This window comes from Carcharhinus amblyrhynchos, chromosome 25 (assembly GCF_965287045.1).
Source record: "Carcharhinus amblyrhynchos chromosome 25, sCarAmb.v2.hapA, whole genome shotgun sequence".
Classification (NCBI taxonomy): Eukaryota; Metazoa; Chordata; class Chondrichthyes; order Carcharhiniformes; family Carcharhinidae; genus Carcharhinus; species Carcharhinus amblyrhynchos.
In genome coordinates, this window is record NC_137348.1 from 14,315,941 (window position 1) to 14,342,460 (window position 26,520).

At 40.6% G+C, this 26,520-nt stretch overlaps 1 protein-coding gene across 4 annotated transcripts in view; it reads right to left on the reverse strand.

Annotated features, from left to right (window-relative positions):
* cntrl (centriolin) overlaps positions 1 to 26,520 on the reverse strand; it is a 125,385-nt gene that overhangs the window by 35,202 nt on the left and 63,663 nt on the right. For all 4 annotated transcript variants that reach the window (XM_080212526.1, XM_080212527.1, XM_080212524.1 and 1 more), the window contains exons 16-27: positions 26,223 to 26,368; positions 25,278 to 25,485; positions 22,467 to 22,646; positions 17,063 to 17,230; positions 16,800 to 16,916; positions 13,537 to 13,681; positions 10,761 to 10,903; positions 7,582 to 7,777; positions 6,306 to 6,613; positions 5,349 to 5,557; positions 3,110 to 3,302; positions 295 to 425 (exon numbers count right to left, since the gene is read on the reverse strand). In XM_080212526.1, the coding sequence (XP_080068652.1) occupies positions 295 to 425; positions 3,110 to 3,302; positions 5,349 to 5,557; positions 6,306 to 6,613; positions 7,582 to 7,777; positions 10,761 to 10,903; positions 13,537 to 13,681; positions 16,800 to 16,916; positions 17,063 to 17,230; positions 22,467 to 22,646; positions 25,278 to 25,485; positions 26,223 to 26,368 (2,144 nt within the window). The remainder of the gene's footprint in view (positions 1 to 294; positions 426 to 3,109; positions 3,303 to 5,348; positions 5,558 to 6,305; positions 6,614 to 7,581; positions 7,778 to 10,760; positions 10,904 to 13,536; positions 13,682 to 16,799; positions 16,917 to 17,062; positions 17,231 to 22,466; positions 22,647 to 25,277; positions 25,486 to 26,222; positions 26,369 to 26,520) is intronic.

Consider the following 26,520-nt stretch of genomic DNA (forward strand, 5'->3'; position numbering starts at 1 on the left):
TGAATCCGATAAAAGACTCTGAAGTCATTGTGATGACTATTTTGGCATTCAGAAACTTAATTTTTAATCTAAGCCTTCCCAAATGCTTGGAATACCAGAACAATACCAGACTCCTTGTGGATTTTATGGCAAAAGTGAATGATCTAGCCATACTGAAATAGGAACTTGAGCTTAAAGCTCTATACTTTTGGTAAATACTATCCATTATGTCATTCACTACCGTGCGAGTACCTCATGTAATCAGCTTAAATCATTAAAAGCTGCATTCTTTTTGCTTGAAACTCTATTCAGTACCTGAGTTGCTGGTCAGCTTCAACTAATTTAACTGCAGTCTCCTGTGCCCTTTGCTCCAGCTCTTCTGCATCTTTCTCAGTGTCTACCAAATGTTTCCTGGCATCATCATACCACTGGACAGTTTCTTTTGTCTGCCAGAATGATAAATGATATTAAAAAAACAAATTTGTGCGACTTTGTAAAGTAAACAGTAGAATTACTGTTGTAACTTTCATAGTAATATCCTCAAAAAATTGATTCAGACATTTAAAAAGGTAGAGATATAATTTACTGAATTAAAGAAAATAAACTGTACGTATATAATCAATGACCGAGAACTTAACAGCACAAAATGATGATACTCGGTCCAACAAGTCGCTGTTGGTGCTTATGCTCCATGATCTGAAGCAGGGTTTTAATGCTAAAGCATTTTTGGTGATAATAGTAACATTATTTTAAAGAATTGAATGAATGTAGTAACTGTATCGATTAAACATGATTAAATCCAAGATTAACAAAGATTAATTATGAAATTAATCACAATTTACTTTTTAAGAGGACACTTGACACCCAACTCGTATTAATTATTCACTAATACAGTGCCACCTCCCTCTATCGTAAGAGGTTATTTTACAAGTATGCACTACCATTAGGGAGTCTCATCAACAGACTGCGTGTATTCAAAATTTGAGCACGCGCTTTCCAAATTACTGTTAAGCCCCACTAGTGGAACAGACTTGCTAGACTACGTCTGAAACACTTTTCTTAAGGCACAAATACTCATTAGCAGTAAAAGTTTTAAATAGTAAATCCGAAATACCTGGTTACATTTTTTGATCAAGTGGTTGCAGTAGGGAACTCTGTTTTTGTCAAATTTATCAACATGCATCGGTAGGGTGCACAATTGCCTCCCACTCTCTGCATTCAAAATTACACCCAGTGTCTTTTCAAGAACAGGGCACATTTTCACTTCCCTTACCAACTCTATGCTCTTCAAAAAATCAAACAGATCCCTTGGAGAAAAGAAGGTGCTGGAGTACATTTAAGAGAGAAATCAGGAAGGCAAAAAGAGGACATGAGATTGCTCTGGCAGATAAGGCAAAGGAGAATCCAAAGAGCTTCTACAATACATAGAGGGAAAAAGAGTAACTAGGGAGAAAATAGGACTTCTTAAGGATTAACAAGGTCATCAATGTGTGGACCTACAAGAGGTGGGCGAGATCATAAACAAGCATTTCGCATCAGTATTTATGTTGAGAAAGGCATGGACGTTAGAGAACTTGGGGAAATAAATAGTGATGTTTTAAGGAGTGCACATATTACAGAGGAGGGAGTGCTGGAAGTCTTAAAGCGCACCAAAGTAGGTAAACCCCAGGACCTGATGAACCGTATCCAAGGACGTTGTGGGAGGCTAGGGAGGAAATTATGGGTCCCCTAGCAGAGATATTTGAATTATTGACAGCCACAGATGAGGTGCCTGAAGATTGGAGGGTGGCAATGTTGTGCCTTGTTTAAGAAGGGCTGCAAGGAAAAGCCTGGGAATTACAGCCAGTGAGCTTAATGTCTATAATGGGTAATTTGTATTCTGAGAGACAGGATCTACAGGCATTTAGAGGGGCAAAGACTGATTAGGGACAGTCAGCATGGCTTTGTGTGGAAAATCATGTCTCATAAATTTGACTGAGTTGTCTGAAGGGCTAACCAAGGTGACTGATATTATAGAAGTCTATAAAATAATGAGTGGCATAGATAGGGTAGATAATCAACATCTTGGTGGCTAGATCCAAAAATAGAGGGCATTGGTTTAAGGTAAAAGGTGAGAGATACAAAAGGGTCCAGAGGGACAATTTTTTCACAGAGGATGGTGAGTATCTGTTACGAGCTGCTAGAGGCAGTAGTAGAGGCGGGTACAATTTTGTCTTTTAAAAAGCATTTAGACAATCAATGGGTAAGACTGGTATAGAGGGATATGGGTCAAATGTGGGCAATTGGGACTAGTTTAACAGTAAAAACTGGGCGGCATGGACAATTTGAGGCAAAAGGATCTGCTTCCATGCTGTAAATTTCTATGACCTCCAACTACAAGACAGCATTGCTTGCGCCTAATGATCTACGTGGCAATGGACATTCCAGCACTCATGGAATTGATTAGAAATTAGGATATTTCTCACAACATGAGTCAAAAATGTGTTAAGTTACATTTATGTGATGAAGTATTTTAACTTTCAATCAAGACAAAACATTAGATTTAATTCAACCAAGGAAAAAATGCATTTTAAAATTACAAACAATGGATTTCTAAAATAAGGGAATTTTCAGAATCTGTGGATCCAAAATGGCAAAGTGGTTAGCACTGCTGCCTCACAGTGTTAGGGACCTGGGTTCAATTCCAGCCTCATAACTGTGTGTGTGGAGTTTGCAAGTTCTCCCTGTGTGTGTATAAGTTTCTTCCGGGAGTTCCTGTTTCCTCCCACATTCAAAAAATGTGCAGTTTAGATGGATTAGCCTCACTAAGTTGCTCCATAGTGTCAGGTAAAGTAGCAGCATAAATACATTGGGTTACGGTGATAGGACATGGTGGGATTGTTGTCGGTGCAAGCCAAATGGCCTCCTTCTGCACTGAAGGGATTTTATGAGTATATGATATGTAGCATTTTGGTTAGGATACTGTTTCATTAGATTTACTATTCAACAGCCAAGAAGTATCTTATGCTGCCTTTTGTTGTGGCCTTAGAGAAAGCAAAATCATTTTAGTCCCTTCTCAGCTAAGAAATATATGTTGAACATTAATGTGAACTGGTTGTAAGTATTAAGGATAACTTGGAAGCACACTTGCCTTTTCCCTTGTACTTTTGAGATCTGCCTCAGCCTCCATTAATAGTCTGTCTGCTTCTCGCAGTTCTGCCCTCCGTTTTGCTAGAGTTATCTCCAAGCATTCAATTTCATCAATAATACTGTCATGTTTCTTGAGACCTTTTTCCATATCAAGTTCATTCATGAGCAGGTCTATATGTCCATCGACAAAGCCTCTAAGAAAAAGGGACCATCTTGTTTTAAACGCAATTACTTCTTAAAAGTTATTAATATGAATATATATTTTCATCACTTTGTTAATGCTGAATGAAAACGATGGGGATTACAGAAAATCAAAATGCGTGCACGACTTTACACCACAGTAACTTGCATGCTGCAGCTATCCACAACCAACATAAATTCAAGAAGTTAACTTGGCCAGTGTCTCATTTTGATGTTGGTCCAACAGACTCTAATACATAAAAAAAATGGCAGCACCGTAGCACACTGCTGCTTCACAGCACCAGGGATCCAGGTTTGATTCCCAGCTTAGGTCACTGTCTGTGTGATGTTTGCATGTTTTCCTGATGTCTGCATGGGTTTCCTCCAGGTGTTCCCGTTTACTCCCACGTTCTGAAAGACGTGCTGGTTATGTGCATTGACCCAAACAGGTGCCAGACTGTGGCAACTAGGGGAATTTTACAGTAACTTCATTGCAGTGTTACTGTAAGCCTTACTTGTGACTAATAAATTAACTTTACTTTAACAGAGATAGCACAGGAGCAATATGTTCAGCTTAGGAATAATACAACCTTGCTACTCAGAGCACTGTCTGACTAATTGAAATACATTTAGCACACTGAACACAAATACTAAGTGTTATGATGCGAACAACACGTTTAAATCCATACAGATAATGGCTCATGCAGCACTTGACGAGATCTAAGTTTGCATCACTGACCTTATTTTTCTTAAAAAAGATAGCAGAGGCATAGAAATTAAATTTTGGCAAGATTTCCCTGGATGGGAGATCCAGGAGACCGAAAGAAATAGTGTAAATGTTTCACCTGAATTTCTGTGGATAGCTCGAAAAATTTATCCAAGTGATCAGGAAAAATTCAACCCCATAATATTTAGCATTTAAAATTAATTAAATTGTGATGTGTGTATTAAAGGAATTTCCCCTATTGCATCTACTTTGAAGACAAATTTATAGAATAGCATTTGTACAATTCTGAGGACATAGGTCTAGAAATTAGGTCAAAGCCAAAAATGGAGGTGCAGGGACAGAACAAACGTTGCGCAGTTGTTCAAATGATCATAGAGACCATATGAAATGATTGAATCAGGTTATTTATTGGCCGGGCTGAATTTTGTATATTTGGTCTCTTTAGTCACCCACTCACCTCATGATACAAAATAATGTGGAAATATAGGTTGTAAGGAGAATACACAGAAGCTGCAAAAAGAGATAGGCAGGTTAAATGAGGGGCCAACAAGGATCATAATGTGGGGAAGTGTGTGGTTGTTCACTTTGGTAATAAGAACAGAAACGCAGAACATCTTTAAAAAGTTGTGAACACTTCAAATGTGTGTGTTCAAAGGACTTGGTTGTCCTTATACAAGGAATACAGGTACAAAATTAGGAACACAAATGGCATGTTGGTCTTTAGTGCATGAGGATTGGTGTACAAAAATAAGGAAGCCTTGCCACAATGATTTGAGCTTTGGTGAGACCAGTATTTGGTTTGGTCTCCACATATAAGGGAGGAGGCATCATTTAGGACTAATACAAAGACAGCAGGGGGAATTTTACCATCCCGCCTGCCACAGGAATCGTAGCGGGCAGGAGGTGGGCCATACAAAGGTCCATTGACCTTGGGGGGGATTTTCCAGCTCTGGGTGAGCGTGGCCAGAAAATTCCAACCAGGATTGTGATTCTTTGGAATTCTCTTCCCCAATATACTACAGAAGCTCCAATTTAGATATATTCAAAGTTGAGAGATCTTTGACCTCTTAGGGAATCAAGGGACATAGGAGCAGTGGAATTGAGGCTGATCATCAGCCATAATCTTAATGAATGGGAGGGCAGGCTCCTGGGGCCATATAATCTATACCCACTCCCGTTTCTTACAGACTGGTATGATTTGAAACGTTTCCGAAATAGTAAGAATCAATCCTGTTAATTCTGATATGCTTGTATGAAATGAAACAAATTTGAGACAAATGCTAAGTACTAGCAATAATACAGAACCTGCTTGTCACCAAATTAATTTTCTTACTTTTGGTTGCTGTGCCTATGGGATGCCTTGTTCAATTCCTCAACTTCATGCTCCAACTCTTCTCTCCCATGCAATATTTCATGGATGCTGTGGCGAAGTTGTTCTATTTGCTCATGATACCTATCTGTGGATGGAGTTGTTGTCTGATCTTCACATTTATGGGACCTCAAATGTGCTAAAATATCTTCTAATCTACTGACTTCATTCTCCTGAAAGACAATTCCAAGTGTAAAATATTGCAATGTAATACAAATAGAATTTTAAATGTGTTAAATATAGGTGAAGGAATGCTAATAAGACTGCTATAAAATTCTGCCTTCTATATATTGCGGGCAATTCTCCCAGAAAAATTCTAAGTGTCAAATTTGCATAAAAAAATGGAGTAAATAAAAGTAAATTTTTTCAAACTGAATGTCTCAAATTGTGCACTGCAAAATGCATGAATTCATGGGCAGGGCCTATTCCTTCTGGAAGACTGGCAGCATAGCACCCAGCAAGCCACTGCAGATGCGCCAATATGTCAGCACCAAAACCAGCGCACACGCAGTAGCTCTGCACTGCCAGCCTCCTGACTGCCAACCCACAACCCGTCATTGCTGGCCTTCCGACTTCCCTACGGCCCCATCGCTGACCCCCGAACATGTCCAGTCAGCAGCAGGACCACCCCACCACCCCCCCCACCCCCACCCCCCCATCTCTGCACCGATGTCTGGCTGTCAGTGCCAGAAATCCAACTGCCAGAGACTCGCGTAGGCTGTGCCCCCAGCAGGAAACCTGCTACACAGCGTCCGCTTGAGTGTACCAGCCCACTGCATTGTAAAAGCAGCGCAACAGGCTCGCAGAATCACTCCCATTATGTTTTCAGAGATTTACTTACAAAGGTTTTTAAGCTTCTGATCAAAATGGTTGAAAGCTTTGGGAATGTTGCATTACACAGAAGGGTGTTAAAAGGCTTACCAGGTCATGATGCTCCGGAACATTGCAGTGCAGAACACCAGCAGGAATAAGAGGGACAGTAAAGTTGGCAGGAGGAGGCCCATAAACAACTTGTGCTCCAGGTGGTGGAGGTCCATAGATAACAGTGCTCGAAAGATCAGGTCCAACATTGGCTGTTGCTGTTGGAGGTGGTCCATATACTACGGTACCTTGTGGCACAGGGGTACCATCAGGGTACATGGTATAAATAACTGAGCTTGGTGGGGCTACAAATGGTTGCCCGGGCATGCCACAATCATCACTTTCAGTCCCACTATCTTCACCATCTCCTGTAAAAGGCAAAAGGTTTATTTTACAATCACGCAAAATTCATGGAAACCTTCTAATCTATTATTTTCTTTATTAGACTAATTATTTTCTATAAAAATGCAACAATACCCTTTACAAATGTTTGGACATCTGAATTGTGCAAGGTTAGGACACAAAATACACTGTTCTTATCTTTGGGTAAAAAAAAACACATTGACCAGAAAACTTAAGAACAATGTTTTAGTTTTTTTAATGGTTCTTCCTGTGTTATATGTCTTTCTTTGATACAAGTCAAGTATCATGCCTTATCCAGTATAAGAAAAGTTTAAATGCAAATTGTGGCCAGTACTACCCAGGTTTCACAATCTTTTGCACTAGTTTTAAAAGGATTCCCATAAAAGCAGACCCTACCTATTAAATAAGTGAATGAAATACCATTGAAAGCTTCTACTAATTGTGCACATTTGCAGGCCCTCAAGGAGACTCCAAAAATTAAACTGGAATATCTGGGCACAAGGACACTAATAGGTGCATTTTGAAAGATTCTGAACTTTTCTTTTGTTTCCATTTATTAAGGAACTCACTACTCCACACCAATCTAATTAGAAAACAAACCTATTTTCTAATTTAAAATGAGTTATTTATTGATGATGGAGTGACACAAATTTAAATGCTTTTTTTTTGGATAAACCCATTTTCAGCTGTCCTAATCAAATTTAACTGAAATACCGCTCTTAAAAAACCAAGGATTTTGTTTTAAAGCATATTTTTAAAAGCCAGGTTTTAAAACACTGCCTGACTGCACTGGCTCATGGCAAGTGTTGCATTTGGTAACACCTAAATGAGACTGAGCAGAAACTCAGGCAGAAAGGAGAAAACACTTTTCTAAGCAGATACAATATGGATTGGGATGGATGATTATGCCCAAAGCTAAAGATCTAGGCCCTTAAATCAATAGAGCCTTCCTTTTATCTCCTACGTCCTGTACCTGTTTGGGTACAAGACTTCTGTGAAGAACGTCTGATTGGTGAATAAATCCAATAGCCTCGAGGAGCTGGCGGTGTGTATTCCACCTTCTCTCCTCTTTTAGGAATTGATCCTTGACCTGGAGTTGCTGGAACTTGATATACTGAGCTGATTCCAGAGTCTTTTGTATGATTATTTTGAGACAGCAGGCTTGATGGCTAAAATAAAAAAGGTGGAAAGAAAATCCATTAGCATCATTGAGGTATCAGTTACATTACAGGTCCACATACAGAATCTAACTGAACCTACACAACTGGCAGTCCCAGAAGATCCATGTTGATTGGTAAATTGAATTTCTCATGGTCAATTTAGTACTAAATACCAAAGGATTAGTCTGATCTAGAAGTCATTAAAATTAATACGTAACTGTAAAGAACATAATAAATTTTGATTAGTTGTACATCTACCTTTCAGATTTTCGGAACACAAGCTTGTTCATTTGTAATAAGTTATGAGGTAATATGATTATAGCCACATATAAAGCTCCAACACTCTAGATTTTTCAGTCAGGGATGAAATAACTACACTCACTGCTAACCTCAAAGAAAGATACCTAAAAAGATCTAATCAATCTCTGTGACATGGATTACACCTTTTCCAATGTTAATCTTGCTTTGGCACCAGCTATATTAGATCTTCCACATCCAGCAATGATACCATCAAGCAGGCTAAGCATCTAGCCATAATAAAGGATTTTCTCAAACAGTAAAGCAGGAAATAAAAAGCACAGATTGTCCCAGCAGTTCCAACCTTTTTTATGAAATGGTGAATCTTTGTATTATAAAAACAGTTGAGGCTGGCTCCTATTTTCTCCAACTGAACTGCCCTCTAGCAAAAGTATTTTATCTCAAAACACATCAAGCCACCAATTAATACAATTATCATTAGTTTCAGCAATCTACAATGAAAGTCCTATCATGTCAAATCCAATAGATTTTTGTAGAAAATGTACACAATTTGAAAGTGTTTCCCATTAAAGACTTAAAATGTTTTCAGTTTATTTTAAAATATTTTCTATCCATTCATGGGACATGGGCACCTCAGGCTGGCCAGCATTTATTGCTCATTCCTATTCCCCACCCCCAAGAAGGCTGTGGTGAGCTGCCTTCTTGAAACGCTGCAGTCCATGTGCTGTGGGTTGACCCACAATTATGGTAAGGAGCGCCTTCCAGGATTTTGACTCAATGACTGCGAAGGAATGGAGATATATTTCCAAGTCAGGATGATGAGTGGCTTGGAAGCAAACTTGCAGGTGGTGCTGTTCCCATGTATCTGCTGCCCTTGACCTTCTAGATGGAAATGGCTGTGGGTTTGGAAGGTGCTGGATCTATGGATCTTTGGTGCATTTCTGCACTGCATCTTGTAGATAGTACACACTACCGCCACTGAGCATTGCTGATGGAGGGAGTGGATATTTATGGATGTCGTGCCAATAAAGCAGGCCACTTTGTCCTGGATGGTGTAAAGCTTCTTCAGTGTGGTTGGAGCTGCACTCATCTAGGCAGTCTACAGCTCTCCATGTGAAAGTTACGACTGATACCCGGCTCTGCCTCTGAGCGGAATCTCTTGATCCAGGAGGAACTGATGACAGGGCAACTCTGAGGTCTTGCTCCACTGGCAGGTGCTCCCACCTTTCATTTTTTATATAAGCCAGTGTTGAGAATGCCAGTTCACACAGATAGGTTGTTGGAAATGGTGGGAAATGCTGCTATAGTGCAATTTGAAATAAACAGGTTCTCTTGTCCCTCGTGCAGAGGCATCTTGCAAACTTCAGTTTCAGAGTACAATTTACTCTGAGTTCTGTAATTCCTTTCATTTTATTAATAACAAATCCTTTGATGATTTAAAAGGAAGTGAGCTAAATGGAGCAGGTACCTAGTCAAAGTATTCCATACTCATGGAGGGGAAGTAGCATTCAAACATCTCTTGTATGATTTTGTCAGCAAGATTTGCTGCTACTAACCTGAACATCTCAATTTACCACTAACCAGTTTTTCCTGCCAAAAGGTCAGTTTCGATCTGAAGCCTTGAAGTTTATCTGTGGCAGTCAGGATATTCTGGTTTTCCCCTGCACTTTAATACCCAACTCATTCTGATGGTGACAAGATGGTGTTCTCTTCCCTGACAGGAAGAGAACACTCCTGCCTGGTGATTGTCAAATGGTGTTCATTCATCCATTGTCATAGAGTCTGCGTGGAGACTTTCAGGAGAACAGTGACCACAACACCGCACAACCCTGTCACAGCAACCTCTGCAAGACGTGCTGCATCATATCACGTGAGAACACCATCCACCAGGTACACGGTATGTATTCTTGTAACTTGGCCAACATTTCTACCTGATATGCTACAGGAAAGGATGCCCTGAGGCTTGGTACATTGGTGAGATCATGCAGATGCTATGACAATAGATGAATGAACATCACTTGACAATCACCAGGCAGGAGCATTCTCTTCATGTCGGGGAGCACTTCAGCAGTCACGGGCATTCAGCCTCTGAACCTCGGGTAAGCGTTCTCCAAGGTGGCCTTCACGACACAGCAGAATCGCTGAGCAGAAACTGATAGCCAAGTTCCACACACACGAGGACAGCTTCAACTGGGATCTTGGGTTCATGTCATACTATCTATAATCCCCACAATTTGCCTGGACTTGCAAAATCTCAATAATTGTCCTGGCTGGAGACAGTACACACCTCTTTAACCTGTGCTTAATCCTCGCTCCACTCACATTGTCTGTACCTTTAAGACTTGATTACCTGTAAGACTCACATTCCAACCATTATCGTGTAAATTGAGTTTGTGTCTATACATGCTGTTTGTGAACATAGCTCCTCACTCACTTGAAGAAGGAGTGACACTCCAAAAGCTTGTGCTACCAAATAAACCTGTTGGACTTTAACCTGCTGTGTGAGACTTCTTACTATTCTTCCCACAATCTAAAGATGTGCAGGTTCAGTTGACTGGCCATGTTAAATTCACCCTTAGTGTCACGGGCAATAGCAGGGTAAATAGGTGGGGTTATGGGGATAGAGCCTGGGTAGGATTCTAAGATTCTAACTTATTGATACAATATATAATAAAGTTCTGAAAAGTTCATCAATGACAAGGAGAAAGCACAGATAGATTAGTTGTTTTCTTACATTTGGTGAAGATGGCACAAAGTACCAGTATCCTCTTGTCTTAAATGGATCAGTTATACTGGTAATGTAGTCACTATGATTGCCAAGGGCATTTCTGAGAGCAGTAATTTCATTGATCAAATCTTCCATCTCACTTAAATTACCTGAAAGTTAAATAAAAATACTTAGTAGTAAATAGCTTTCTTTTTAAATTGTTCATTTGCAGGACATAAAGTATTGTTGCAAAGTCAGTCTTTATTGCCCATTCCTAATTATTAACAAATTTATGGGTCAGGCCCATTGTTGTGGATTTGGAGTCACAGAGGTCAGACCAGATAAAGATTACAGATTTACTTCCCTAATGTTAATCAGCGAATCAGATGAATTTTTTATGACCATCTGCAGATTTCATGATCATCATTACTGATTCTATCTTTTTATTCCAGATTTAGTTAATTAACCAAAATGTAAATTCCCCAGCTATTGAGGTGGGATTCCAATTCATGTTATCAGATCATTAATACTGCCTCTTGATTACTGTAACCTAGGCAACTACACTAGCTGAATTAAAAAAAATAGTTCTTGGAATAAAAGCAGCAAGGCCAGCATTTATTGACTATCAGAAAGTGGTGGTATAAGCAGCCTTTTCCAACCACTACAGTCCACAGTGCTGTTAGAAATGCTGTTCCAGGATTTTGATCCAGTGAATTGAAAGTCTTTTGGCTGCAGGAATTGTGTTGTTTGAGTTACTGGTGATAACAGTGATTTTGTACTGAAAAAATTAACTGTATTGAATTCTCAACAGACAATAATTTGACAAATAATTGCACAGTAGTACAGTCAAATGATTCATTAACAATATTAAAAACATTGAAATAGTTATGGAATTCAACATATTTCAACAGACAAAAGCATAATTCTTCCCAGTTTATCAACTTATAATAAGGTTCTGTTAATAACAGACCTATATAAAACTGCAGTGAAATGCCACCACGATCCATTTTTATCATACTATTTCTACGTCCTTAAGTCATACCTGACTAATCATGGCTAATTTTAGTAGTTCAAGAAGGTGTCAGACTACGGAGACTGCAAGAATTTGGAACATCAATTAATTCAGTAAATTACCATCCTTTTTCTGCTGTCTAACCAGGCAGTTTTGTTATTCTGTAAACACTGCACATGTGAAGGCTTGAAGAGTTGCTTTATAGTTCCACTGGATAATGCTGTTTCTTTTGCAAAAATTGAAATTTTAATTGAAGCTTATTAATTAAATACACAGAAAAGTTAGATGCATCCGACTGATAAAAACAGACTTTGGCATTGGCTTGCAATTTGCTACACAGGCATGATGCTTATGTTCTGGATTAGCCCCCTCAGCTGTGGAAATATAAAATGGGTAGTTCCTATAATGGATGCTGATCCACTAGCTTTATGCCAAGATGACAAGTTGAAAATCAACCCCTCTAAAATTAAATTGATAAAGTTGTGCAAACTGGTTCATGGCCGCGATTCTCCCATCTGTGCCTGGCACTTTTCCGGCGGGTCTGACCAGGAGACATATTCTGTGACCTTGAACGGAGATTTGCGCATACGCCGGGAACGCATGCACATTTCCCAGAGCTGGCGAACAGTCACTGGTCAGACCATACTGGAAACCAGCGGGAAAGCAGGTAAGTAATTTAAATCTTTTTAAAATCTTTTTTAAATATGTAGGTTTGTTAATTATTGGGACCTTTCAGGTCCCAATCGAATGTCCCACCCTGCCAGGAGTACTTCATTCCAGCGAGGTTCAGACTAGCTTCCCACGTTCAGGGAGCTAGCAGGAGATGCCGCCAGAATAAAGGGGGGAGGCAATCAGGGCCCCCTAGGGGGTGGGGCTGGTGCCCTGGGCATGGGCATCTTGGCAGTGCCAGCCTTGTCCCCGGTACTGCCCAAGGGACAAAGTGCCCATGCCCAGGGGGCACAATGGCACTGCCCATTGGGCATCGGGTAGTGCCAAGGGGACAGGGCCTTTTGTGGTTGCGACTGGTGAGGATGAGGGGGTCCCACAGCCACTCTGCATTGGGATTGGTCTGGGATGGAGGGAGGACAGAAATTGGAGCTGGGGGAGGGCGCTGGGCATCAGGGCTCTGTGATGGGGAGGGGTCAGGGCTAGCCCGGGGATTGTTCTGGGGGCCTCTATTGGGTAATTGAGGTGGCCAGCAAATGAGAGTTTGACAGTTTTGGGCCATTGCACATGCACAGAGCTCCAGGGCGATCAAACTCTGGCGTGAATAGGCCCTGCGCTGCCGCCACCACCCTCCCCGGTTTTTATGAGATTCGCGACAGGGATCTCTTCAGTGCACAGAGTGCGGAAATTCAGATGAGAAGCTGACCTGTCAGAACTGTCAAGAACTGTCACAATTGAGAACAGTTTTCCTGCCAATTCAGCACTTTTGGGAGAATCACCCCCATGATGTCTAGAAATGGCAGTTAGCAGCTTAACTTGTTTGAAATCTTAACTATAAAAATAATTACAAAAAGTTTCAGAGAAAAAAATGTCGATGATCTTATGGCAGTTGAAGCAAGTTATCTTTGATTCCATATTTCTTTAACATGTTATAAGTTGCCACTGGTCAGCAATGCAGTCCCTCAGGTCTTTCTCGAGTAGAAGAAAAATTTAACTGACAACAGAGAGAAATTCTCACCATTGTGCCCCCTTCGTAATAGTAGACATTTTGTAACTATGCCTGCAAAGTGTTACCCTATTACAGACATACATAGTTAAATACAAAAATCAAAGATCAAAACAAACCTTCTTTGGTTTGATCCAGGTGATCTTGGAGGTGTTTCAGTTCTGCCCGTTGTTGGTTTAGAGCTCGGTTTAGTCTGTCAATTTCTAACTGTTGGCCATTTATGGTATTTGCTCCACAATCAAGTGTCTGAATTCCACCCAGCATCTAAAAGGCCAGACAAAATCCACAGAATACTAATTAGTCGAGTTAGAATATTGTATTATAATCATGCCACACACCCATCCAATTACGAATGAATGCAATAAGCACACTAAAGGAATACAGATTTGCAAAAAGGAAAAGAAATTGCTTGTGCAACTGTAGAAGTAGCTCTTCTAAATTTGAGAGTTAAAATATTGTCATTACTGTTGTAGTGTTATTATAAACATCTTGTATAAATGTCTGTAATGGTGGTGCACATGTACAGAGTGACATCAGTAGCACAGATTTAATCTTTCACTAGCTGCTGCTTCCAGTCCAGAATTGTTGCTGTAATATAGTTTAATGTTTCTTTGCATATAAAGCAGTTTGAATTAACACACTTGACTACCTTTCGTGACTGAAGTTACCACATCTTTTTGGTGACGAGGAGGAAACGGCACTGTTGAAAGGAACAGAAGTAATCGAACAATGATCAGCAAGGCAGCATGAAGATTTGCACACTGCGTAGCAAGTTTATGACATGAGCAGTGACCCATGGCTCAAATCAGCAGGTTCTCATGAGTTTTACCGAAGAAACAAGTTAACAGCACCATGGCTACGTTCTGGACTATCAGTGAGTTTATAGAAGAGAACAGGGATCTTTTATGTAGAAAGATTACAAAACTCGGGGTGGAGGGGAACACGCTTTGGGACAGACTAGGTTTGTGACATTAATGAGGATAGCATTCAGTGGCTTTTGTGGGGAGAAGCCACACTTAATTTTAAGGCGGCTCTAGAAGCTTCTCAGCACGTGGAAATGGTGCCAGCAATGCAAAAGATATTCAGAAGGCCAACAGCGGCCCACAATTAAACGAAGAGGCTGCAAATAAAAAGGTGAAGACAGTGGAGTGTTTTAGGTATGGAGGACAAAGAAATTCCTGATGCAAGAATGCCTTATAGTTGTAGAGGATGATGAGCTGAGACCATATGCAAAAGCAGAAAGATAAGCTAAATGTGCACAATGGGGTTGCATTCTTTGGGGTTCCAAAGTAGTAGTTCCCCCAACATCGTGTGTTATGGTTGAAATGCAAACCCAGGTATCTCCTAACATCAAGTGTAGTATCGACATGCTGTGCTCAGTTGAAGTCATTAGGTTACATTTTAGCTTCATTTGAAGCAATTTTTAAAAGTGGCATCTCGGCCTTTTGGCTAAGATGCAAATGAGATCAAGCCTTGCAGGAGGAGCTATGCCTACTCCAATCAGTTTGGATCATGTAGATCAAGTCCAAGACAGGAGGTGAGAGCCCTGTCTTATCAGCTTGGACCGGGAATGTCTCAACTTGTTGAGACTCTGAGATGGACTTGATTTGATTGAATTGGAATTAAAAACATAAAAAAGAAGTCTAGTCAGGTCGTCTGTTTGGCGTCCCAACATGGATCAAGACTTGGAGAACAAAGTGAAATCCTGTAAGCTGGTGCCATCAGTAGCACTACATCCTTGGGAGTGGCCTGATCCTCCTTGGGCGAGACTTCATGTGGATCTTGAAAGACCTTTCATGGACCACATGTTTTTAGTTATCACGGATGCACATTCTAAGTGGTTAGAACTACACATCATAAGCAACATTACAATTCCCAGTACCATAACTACGCAAAGTTTTCGCAACTCATGATTTACCGGATTCTCTTGCTTCAGGTAATGGGATAACGTTTACAAGTGACCTGTTGCAAGTTTATGTGAAGGAATGGAATACGTCATGGTATACTGTACCTTTTCATCCAGCATCAAACGGGTAGGCAGAAAATAGGAAAAGCAGAAGGAGAGGCGTGATTATCATACTAAAGAGCAACAATTCCATCCAAATGACTGTGCCTATGTGAAGAATTTTGGCAGTAATCAACATAGGTTTAGAATAATTCCAGGTAGCCAATGTGATTCAGTATCTTTAGTAGTGAAACTACTTAATGGAAGAGTCACTTGCACTCACCAAAATCACATTCATCTATTCCATGATTTAGATTCAGCCAAGATTCCAAATCACACTGCAGAAGGCAATGCTGCTGTGGAAGTTCAACAAGAAGTGGTTCCTGTTGTACCAGGACTTCCACTGGACTCTACTTCAGGACAGGAACACTCATGCACAGTTACTCAACCTACTTCTATGCTCACAAGTTCAGCTGAACTAAATCAAGCATCACCAGAGTGGACATAGTCACCGGTGGTATTAAGCAGATCACAGAACAGTCACAAAATTCATGAATGCCGTATAGTTAAGACATTAGTTTCATTGTATTTCTGTCCTTAAGGGAGATTGGAATTAAAGGAAGGGGAGAAGTGTTATAGTGTGTTATTATAAGTATTTTCTTATTGAAGTGCATTTATCGATGTCTGTAACAGCTGTGCACATGTGGAGTGATGTCATAAATAGCACGTTTAGTCTTCCATGAGAGACCTGTGTACCAGCTCCTGGTCCTGAGTTCTTGTTGTATTATATTTCGAAGTTTTTTTGTAGACAAAGTAGTTTGAATTTATTAATGCATTTGACTACCTTTTGTGGCTAAAATTACCACAATAACAATGCAACAACATTCATAAAACTTGCTAAAAAGTTAAATACGCTCCCCACTCACGCAATAAGTAAAGCATGTTAATTTAAACAAAAAATTCAAATCTTTTACAGTTATTTTGAGGGGAGGCAGTGGTATAGAGGTATTATTTCTGGACTAGAAATCCAGAAACCCAGGGTAATGCTCTGGGGACTGGATTCGAATTTCGCCATGGCAGATGGTGAAATTTGAATTCAATAAAAATCTGGAAATAGAAGTGTAATGATGACCATGAAATCATTGTCAACTGTCCTTTAGGGGATTTCTTTCCTTTAGGGAACATGTAGGGCAGACCACGTAAGGATGGCAGATTTCCCTCCGCGAAGGACATTATTGAACCAGATGGGGTTTTTTCAAATGATAACTGACAATGGTTTCAAGGTCAACATTAAACTTTTAGTTCCATATTTTTATCAAATTCAAATTTCACCATTTGCCATGGGTCTCTATGGGCATTATGCTGGGTCACTGGATTGCTAGTCCAATGACAATGCCACTGCCTCTCGCTCATGTGTCCACAATGTTTTGGCCTCACCTGGATTTCTTTCTCCTTTAACAAATTTTGTAGCATATCAATTTCAGCTTCTGCCTTGGCAAGGTCTCGAGCTGCCCGAGTTGCCTCAGCCCGGAATTTTTCTGCTAATTCTATTTCCTGAGGAATAAATGCAAATTCACAAGTGAAGACAGAGGTTGAAAATACCCTGCAGTTTTAGCATGTTTCATTACAGGGAATTCAATAAACTTGAAAACATGTATTCTGGGAGCATAGAATAATCTGTCATCAACAAAATATATTACCTCTTCTTTTTCATGATTAAGTTTTTGAACAGTTCCCTGAAGAGCTTTCAGGTGGTCTTTAGCAGTGGAGAGTTCATTCGCAGCCATCTTTTCGGAAGCAGCCATAGTTGCCTTCAAGTCTTTCACGTCTTTTTGAAGACCACGTAGCTTTAAATGCACTCTTCGATCCTGCAATTAATAATCAAATCAAGTTAAATCAAAGTTTCCATAGTATCTCTCTCTTCAAGTAGCTAACTGCTAATGATGACTCTACACATCTCTATTTTGTGGATGCCACAAAATCACAACAGGGAAAGTAGAAGAGACAAGTCCCAAGAACTATCTTAGCCAATATGGGGACAGAACCCAATGTTACTATGCACTGACCAACAGAGCCAACTGGCCTTGATTTCCCTTTGATAAAATTTGTTTAAAACCTACAACATTTTTATCTTAATTAATTTTGTAGAAAGATAATGCCTTCCATTTTAAAAAAGTGTGAAATTTGAAACTTGAAGAATCATCCATATGATATTCACACTTGACTGAGTTTTTGAAGAAACTAGCAAATTTTTGGGAACACTAAAATATTTTAAATTGGTGTTAATATTTTGCAGCTAGTCCAGTGAAAATGTACTGCAAATCCAATCAACATGAATTTATAACAACAGAAAAATTACAATATTGTTCTCTGGGTGGCAGGTTTTTAAATTCTCTGGTTATTTGATGTTTTGTTCCACATGGATGTTTTGTCCCACATGGATGTTTTGTCCACCATGTGCTGACCTTATGTTAGATGAGTATGTATGATGACTTCCCAAAGAATGTCTAACAGTTGCAAAGCAAAGAGTAATTTTCCTACCTCACCTAACTCTACAACATGTGCATGAGGAGAGAAGATTTTCACAAAGAGGTTTTAATTAATATTGTTTCTACACAAAGGCTGCCTGACATATGTTTTTCAACATTTTCTGTTTTTTTTCCTCATATTTCTAGCATCCATAGTACTTTGCTTTTGTACCTCGCCAGGAATATGATTCGTCATGCCTGCACAATCTGAAGGCTCACGTCAGACCAGCATTTCGAGAAAAGCCTCAGAAAAATAGGCAATGTTAATTTTTTCTGGTAATTTCTTCCTGGACTTTGCACCCAGGAAGCTGAGTGTTCCCCAGCAGCAAAAATTGGTAAATTGGCAAACTCTGTGTGCGGCTGGCAACAGTTTGAACTTTACTGGGATCTCTCCAACCATTTATACTTTTCGCCACCACTGTCACAGAAATCAACACTGGTATGGCCCTTTACACCATTCTTTGGCACCTTCCCTTCCTTCAAGTGCCTCACCTTATTCCACCCTTCTTACCTTTCCATTACAGTTGACATTCTCTATCATAATTCATTCAGTTTCTGATCAAGCTATCATCTCATCTTTCTCCCTTCAGCCTCAGCAGTAAACAACTCCTACTCCACTGCAACTTTAATTTCCTTGTCAATTTACTTTTCTTCCCTTCCTCAGATTTCACTGGCCTGAAAACTTTTCCTTCAATATAAACCCTGTAATAACATTCATGAATTCTCCGTGCAATCTGCCATTTTATATGGCCAGTCTATACCCACAATCTCTAATAGATAAGCAATCTCTGTCCACTTTCTTGTATTCCTTTTGACATCTGTTTCCTCTACACCCTTTCAACTGTATTTCCTTCTGCATTTGTCCTGGAAAAGAACTCTGGTTCCATTTGCTCTGAATCCTGATCTACTTTATGGCCTATCTGGTCTCATGTGCTCTTTGATTTCATTAATGTTCATTAGACTCACCTCCTGTGCTCTTGACCCCAATCTTACTAAAATACTTAGAATCCTTCCTGCCCTCAACATTGATTGATAGTTCACTCTCTTTGGGTACTACCCCTTCCTTTCAAAGATGCTGCTTTCACTGCTACACCATCCCACTCTCCAAAAAACATAAGAACATAAGAAGTAGGAGCAGGAGTAGGCCATCTAGCCCTTCGAGCCTGCCCTGCCATTCAACAAGATCATGGCTGATCTGAAGTGGCTCAGTTCCACTTTCCCGCTTTCTCCCCATAACCCTTAATCCCCTTGCCTACCAAAAACCTATCTACCCGTGTCTTAAATATATTTAGCGAGGTAGCCTCCACCACATCAACGGGCAGAGAATTCCAGAGATGCACCACCCTTTGAGTGAAGAAGTTCCTCCTCAACTCCGTTCTAAACGCCCCCCCCTCCCCCCCCCCCCCTATCTTGAGGCTGTGCCCTCTAGTCCTACTGTCCTTTCTGAGCAGGAAGAATCTCTCTACCTCCACCCTATCCATCCCCTTCATTATCTTATACGTCTCTATAAGATCCCCCCTCATCCTTCTAAACTCCAACGAGTACAGACCCAGTCTATTTAGTCTCTCTTCATAGTCCAACCCCCTCATCTCTGGTATCAGCCTAGTGAACCTCCTCTGCACTCCCTCCAGGGCCAAAATATCCTTACGCAAGTGCGGCGACCAAAACTGCACACAGTACTCCAGCTGCGGCCTCACCAGTGCTCTGTACAGTCGCAGCAAGACCTCCCTGCTTTTATATTCTATCCCCCTCGCTATAAAGGCCAGCATCCCATTCGCCTTCTTGATCACGTGCTGCACCAGCAGACTGGGTTTTTGCGATTCGTGCACAAGGACCCCCAGGTCCCTCTGCACCGTAGCATGCTGCAGCTTTTCGCCCTTTAAATAGTAATCCCTCCTACTATTATTCCTGCCAAAGTGGATACCCTCACACTTGCTAACATTATACTCCATCTGCCAGGTCCTCGCCCACCCGCTCAGCCTATCCAGATCTCTCTGCAGACTTTCCACACCCTCCGCACAATTTGCTTTTTCACTCATCTTTGTGTCATCAGCAAATTTCGACACCCTACACTCAGCCCCCTCCTCCAGATCATCTATATAAATGGTAAATAGCTGAGGCCCCAGCACTGATCCCTGTGGCACTCCACTAGTCACCAACCGCCAATCAGAATAGCACCCATTGATACCAACTCTCTGCCTCCTATTAGACAACCAATCCTCTATCCACGCTAACATCTTACCCCCAATTCCATGCCCCCTAACCTTCTGAAGCAACCTTTTGTGTGGCACCTTGTCAAACGTCTTCCGAAAATCGAGAAACACTACATCCACTGGTTCCCCTCTGTCTACCGCACTAGTCACATCCTCATAGAATTCCAATAAATTTGTCAAACACGACTTCCCCTTAACGAATCCGTGCTGCGTCTGCTCTATCAAACAATTCTTCTCTAGATGCCTCGCTATTTCTTCTTTGATGACGGGTTCCAGCATTTTTCCAACAACAGACGTTAAACTAACCGGCCTATAATTCCCTGCCTTTTGCCTGCTACCTTTTTTAAACAGCGGCGTAACATTAGCCGTTTTCCAGTCTTCCGACACTTCTCTGGAATCCAGCGAAGTTTGGTAAATAATCACTAAGGCATCTACTATCACCTCTGCCATTTCCTTCAGAACCCTGGGAAGCATTCCATCCGGTCCTGGGGACTTGTCCACCATCAGTCCCACTAGTCGATCAAGCACTACCTCTCTAGTGACAGTAATCGCATTCAGGCCCTCAACTCCTACCATCCTTCTACCTTTAATATCCAGCAAACTATTCACGTCCTCCTCCGTGAAGACCGAGGCAAAAAACTTATTTAAGGCCTCCGCCATTTCCTCATCTCCCACCACTAAATCCCCCCTCTCATCCTCTAAGGGTCCAACATTCACTCTAGCCAGCCTCCTCCTCTTTATATATTTGTAAAAACTTTTACTGTCCCTTTTTATATTTAGTGCCAGTTTAGCTTCATTGTCTATCCTTCCTTTCTTTATCAACTTCTTAGTCATTGTTTGTTGATTTTTAAACCTCTCCCAATCTTCTACTCGCCCACTACTTTTAGCCACTCTAAACGCATCAGCTTTTAATTTAATACTCTCCTTTATTTCCCTCAATAACCACGGCTGATTATCCCTTCTCCTACGTTCCTTCTTTACCATCGGAATATATTTCTGCTGAGCACCGAAAAAGATCTCCTTTAAGGTCCTCCACTGTTCCTCAGCAGTCCTACTGACCAATCTGCGCCCCCAATCTACATTTGCCAATTCCTCTCTCATCTTATCGTACTCCCCTCTGTTCAAACAGAGGACACAGGTCCTCATCCTTTCTCATCCTCCATCTGCATCAAAAACTCAACCGTACAATGATCACTTGTCCCAACAGGATCCCTCACAACAAGATCCCTAATTCTACCTGCCTCGTTACATAACATCAGATCTATGATAGCTCGCTCCCTCGTTGGTTCCGTCACACACTGTTCAAGGAAACTATCCCGGCAGCATTCCGAGAACTCTTCCTCAAGCCCACCGCGTCCGACATGGGTCAACCAATCGCTTCAAACAACTGCTTCAAACTTCCAATCTTGCAAACTACAGCTCAATCTTCATTTCTTTTCCGAAGTTCAAAACAATATTCTTGCTTTCCAAGCTTGATCTTTAATTGAACTTCATGTTCGAATCTCTCCAATTAGGCTTTCATCTATGTTGTAGCACTGAAACAACGCTAATCAAAATCATAAATGACATGCTCTTGATTGTGATTATGGTGCATTCTACCTCCTTGGCTACACTTCAGCCTTAACACAATTAACCACAGAATTCTCCCCCAGTTATGTTCTGCATTTAGGTACTTCTCCTAATATCTCCTTCTTTAGCAGAGTATTCATTTTTATTCAAAGTGTACCCAGCGTATCCGTGAACGGCACGAAAGCACAGTGGTTAGCCCTGCTTCCTCACAGTGTCAGGGACCAGGGTTCGATTCCTGGCTTGGATCACCATCTGTGCAGAATGTGCACATTCTCCCTGTGTCTATGTGATTTCCTCCAGGTGCTTCAGTTTCCTCCCACAGTCCGAAAGACGTGCTGGTTAGGTGCATTGGCCATGCTAAATTCTCCCTCAGTGTACCCAGACAGGCTCTGGAATATGGTGACTAGGGGATTTTCACAGTAACTTCATTGAAGTGTTAATGTAAGCCTACTTGTGACTAATTAAAAAAAAGTTATCTTTGTCCATTAAGCCTATGTAAAGCACCTGAAGTTGAATATGTTAAATGCACTATTGGCATGCTAATTATTATGTTAATTTCCCAAGTAGGACATTCCCAAGGCAAGTCATGTCAAAAGAAATGAACACCCTTATATATTGGAGTGGCAAACATAATAGAGGAAAGATAATAGAAAAGAAAAACAATTATTTCTAGCAAACTAAGTGATCTTTTCTTTGAAATAGGTTAAGATTAAGCTAACTACATTGGTTGCATTCTAAGGAATAGATTTCTATCAACTTTTTTATAGTCATTAATAAAATGAAACTTTTATTACCTTGTTTTCTTTATCTTCAAGTTCTGTTAAAAGTTTATCTCTATCTGCATCAGCCTCCTGGAGCTGCTCATCTGTGAGTGCCTGCAACTCTTGCATGTTTGTCAATTGCTCCTGGAGCCGCCATATTTCATCCTTCAACTCCTGTGCCTTAGCTTCATTGACTCCTTTTTGAGATTTTCTCTGCCAAACAGATTACAATTAATTTCTAGAAAGTGCAATCGCAAATATTAGATCACTTAAATCTACCTTGTAGAACACAGAAACCCAGGACAGTGAAGCTTAGGCAAATATGAGTTAAAAAATGGACTCTTCAAAACTATACCCTCTTTTGAGAGCTAATGTGAATGCAGGTGGATAGTGGAATGCTTCTTGCCTTATTTTGCATTTCCATTCAGCAAGCCAAACTGAAAGCCCTTTCTTACCCAATTTTAAAGAATTGGTTTTCAAGTTGAGATCCCTGGACTCTAAGTGCAGGATTTTTCAGTTGCACTCACCCCAAGACCGGAAAAATCTGCCCGAGGTCAACAGACCTTTGCATGATCTGTGTCTCACCTGCTACGATCCCCATGGCAGGTGGGACAGGAAAATTTCACCCTGAACCTGGTCAAATTTTCCTATTGCATTCCTGTACGTTTATAATCTCTTTTGTTTCCTAGCCTATGTATAACATCGTGCTTTAAAAAATCTTTCTCTATTGCCTACACTGTTACATTGTTTTTTGAAAGTTAGTTATAATTATAACTTTGTTTTCCATTGTATCTTCAAGGTCAGAGATGCATCAGGCTGCGAAAACTATCAAGATATTTTCCCATCGTGGAAAACTCAGCATGTTTTCTTGAATTGCCTACTTCCTGCACCAGTGGAAATCCTCCCAGTTTGGCTTTAGACTTTGCGGAGGATGCTCTGACATGGCATTTGCTTCCAGACATTCCAAGAAAAATGTTGAGAACACCACCAGAAATTCCTCATTACATTCAGTGACTCAACTAAAGCATTTTATTTAATAAGTTGCAAGACTCTGGATTGTGCTCCAAAGATTTGATGTCCAAAAAATTTCATCACATTCCTGCAATTGCCTCAAGATGATATAACTATAACTACCTTGTGTGAAATCTGAAACAGATGCCTTCATAATCTGCATCAGGGTCAAATAAGACTTCGTGAGAGCCCCCATATAATTTACAATTTATTTGACAATGGCTATTCATCCCATCAAAAATCATCTGTCCTGTTGTGTCAGCATTAAAACGGGAAACCGTTTAGCCTGAAGTCACCTCCTTGCCGAAACTAATTTGATCATCATAATTATACGTGAACAACAGTTTGCGGATGATTGCAGTATTCTAAAGAACAAGAGTGATTTGCAAAACTGCAGTGCCCACACTGCACCAAATTTGCAAGCGACTCTTGACCTCTTTAATTCAGAGCACAGGAAATACAACTGGTTTCTGAATGTTGCCAAAACAAACTTCATATATATCCACATTTGGTCAACCATATATTCCATCTTCCATATCTGGTGAAGGATACAACTTGGCAGATTTGATGTAGAGATGCTGGCGTTGTACTGGGGTAAACACAGTAAGAAGTCTCACAACACCAGGTTAGAGTCCAAGGTTGGTCTCTAACCTGGTGTTCTGAGACTTCTTACTGTGTTTACAACTTGACAGCCAGCTCGCTGAAAAGGCAGCACTGACGAAGGAATCCAACATACTGGCAAGTATCAGCTGCATCAAACAAACTTCTACAAATTATAACAGCTAGCATTTGATAATAAAGATCTCTGCAAGTCAACAAAAGTCCTCGAGGACAGATCATTGTCGTCATCACGATCTGTACTGCAGTGAGTCCTGGAATATGCATCGGTGATGCACAAGAGCAGTTGAAAAATTTCATCAGCAACACTGCTATTGCATCCTCCAGAAATAGTGGAAGGGTCACCAAAAAAATGCTAGTGTCATTCATTGAAACCAGTTACACAAACATTCAGCAAACCACCTGCAAAATTAACTTTTATGGACTCGGCTCTGTGCCTGGATGACTGAAAAGCATCTTTCCAAACCAAGCCCTGTTTTCTCAACTGTCAAATGGCCAAAATTCCAAGGCAGGACAAAGAACATGCTTCAAACTGAAGTTGTCTGAAGTTCTCTTTGAAGCATGGGAGTATTAACATTAATAATTAGGAGAACTGCCAATTTAGAGTGGCAACTTGTCCATCAAGCTGACTTCCAATATCTTAATAATAAGGCAGAGCAACGGCAGAGAAGGAAAACAAAGGGAGCAAATCCTGCATTCCGGATTCCACTACTGCACAAAAGATTCTGCCTCATGTGCCCCAAGATCTGTGGGTCAAGAATTGGCTTGTTCATTCAAATTAAGATCCATTACAGAAGCTTGCAACCCTGATTAGGCATTATCCTTGAATTGTGGAATAGTCAGCAAATATTTACAGGAAGACTTCATTTAGGAGAGGTTGAAAACCACTTGTTCCTTTTCTTTCCCACAGTGTTTACAAATCTCATTTTGAAATGTACCTGCAAGAATTACAAAACTATATTCTATATATGGGTATTGGTACATTAATGGGTTGCCTCAGTCTCAAAACATCCCCACAATGTACTCTATTAACATAACATTAACATGTCACATGTGTAAGAATTATACAAATACATTTTCTGATCATTGTTAATGTAAAATATAATCTTAGTTAAAAGATTTATTATATTTTACAATATTTTAAGTGAGTAAGAAAAATGTTTTTGCACATTGGTTGAACTATTGTATTTGATATCATTATCAATCTATTATTACCAATGTCTCTGTCGCCTTTTCACAAACAGTTTTGTAATCCTCCTGAGTATTTTTCAGTTTGTCCTGTAATGCCATCATTTCCTGTTCCAACTTCCTCCGATGTTGTAATGCTTCCTCTTTCTCCTGTTGTGAACGGCCTAAAATTTCATTCAAGTGCTTCTGCAATCCAGCAAGATTCTTTCCCAAAGTGTCTCCTTGGTTATAGGGCCTAGAAATAAACCAAAATATTCCTCATTTCCCATCATGCCCAATCACTTAGACAGAGAGGGCGATCTTACCAAACCTAAGCGCCAAACGAGTGAAAGTTAAGTGAAAACAGGAGAGAATTACACCCATTTTTTCAATCAGCTTTCAGACATGATCTTATGCCACTCAGTGCAATGAAAAAAAGAGAAAACATTATATCTGCCAATAGGGGGAGTGGATAGAGTCAATGCTCTTTGGAAAGCTGGCTGCTCACAGCTAGAGCGTGCTATTACTCACGCACAGATCTCTCACTGTTTTGTGTAAAGTGTACATGCAGCACTGAAGATCTGTCATTTCATCCCTGCCCCATCATGGCCCCGCCCCATGGCAATATCAGCTGCCCAATCAGCAATGCCAGGATACTCAGTGGCAGGCTTGCTGTGCCAGTCTTGCAGTGTCCCCCTTGCCCCCGAAAACCCAGGGGTCCTCAAGGGCCTCCAGTCCCCATTGGTTGGGACCATACGTGATTGTCGCTGGTGAGGCCATTATGACAATTCAGGGCCGAGAAGATCGCCAGAGGTGAGAAACCAGGCACGAACCTGGTTTTTCATTGCTCTCACGATCTTACCAGTTCACCACACCAATCAACTGCATGACGAACCAGTAAGATTGCCCCCTCCAGAGTGTATTTTAAAATTCTAACATCACCAAAGTTCAAAAAGTACGCACTGAAGAATTAAAACAAATTGGAAGTCTAACCTAATTTCCCGAATACCAGATTCCAGTTTTTTTCTGAGTTCAGAGACACGGGCGGCCACTTCCTCTGGATGAATCATGGTCCTCATTGCCTGATCCATATGTGCCTGCAGCTCTTGAAGCTGCTCCTTCAATATGGAATTATCAGTCTGGAAAGACCACAACCTACATATTAGAAATTCCATTATATTCAACATTTTATAAAAGTATCAGTTTTCTTGGCTAAACAAGGTTGCAATTATATTGCAGATTACAGGTTCAGACCCGTGTCTGTGGAATAAGCATTGCTGCTGATCACAGT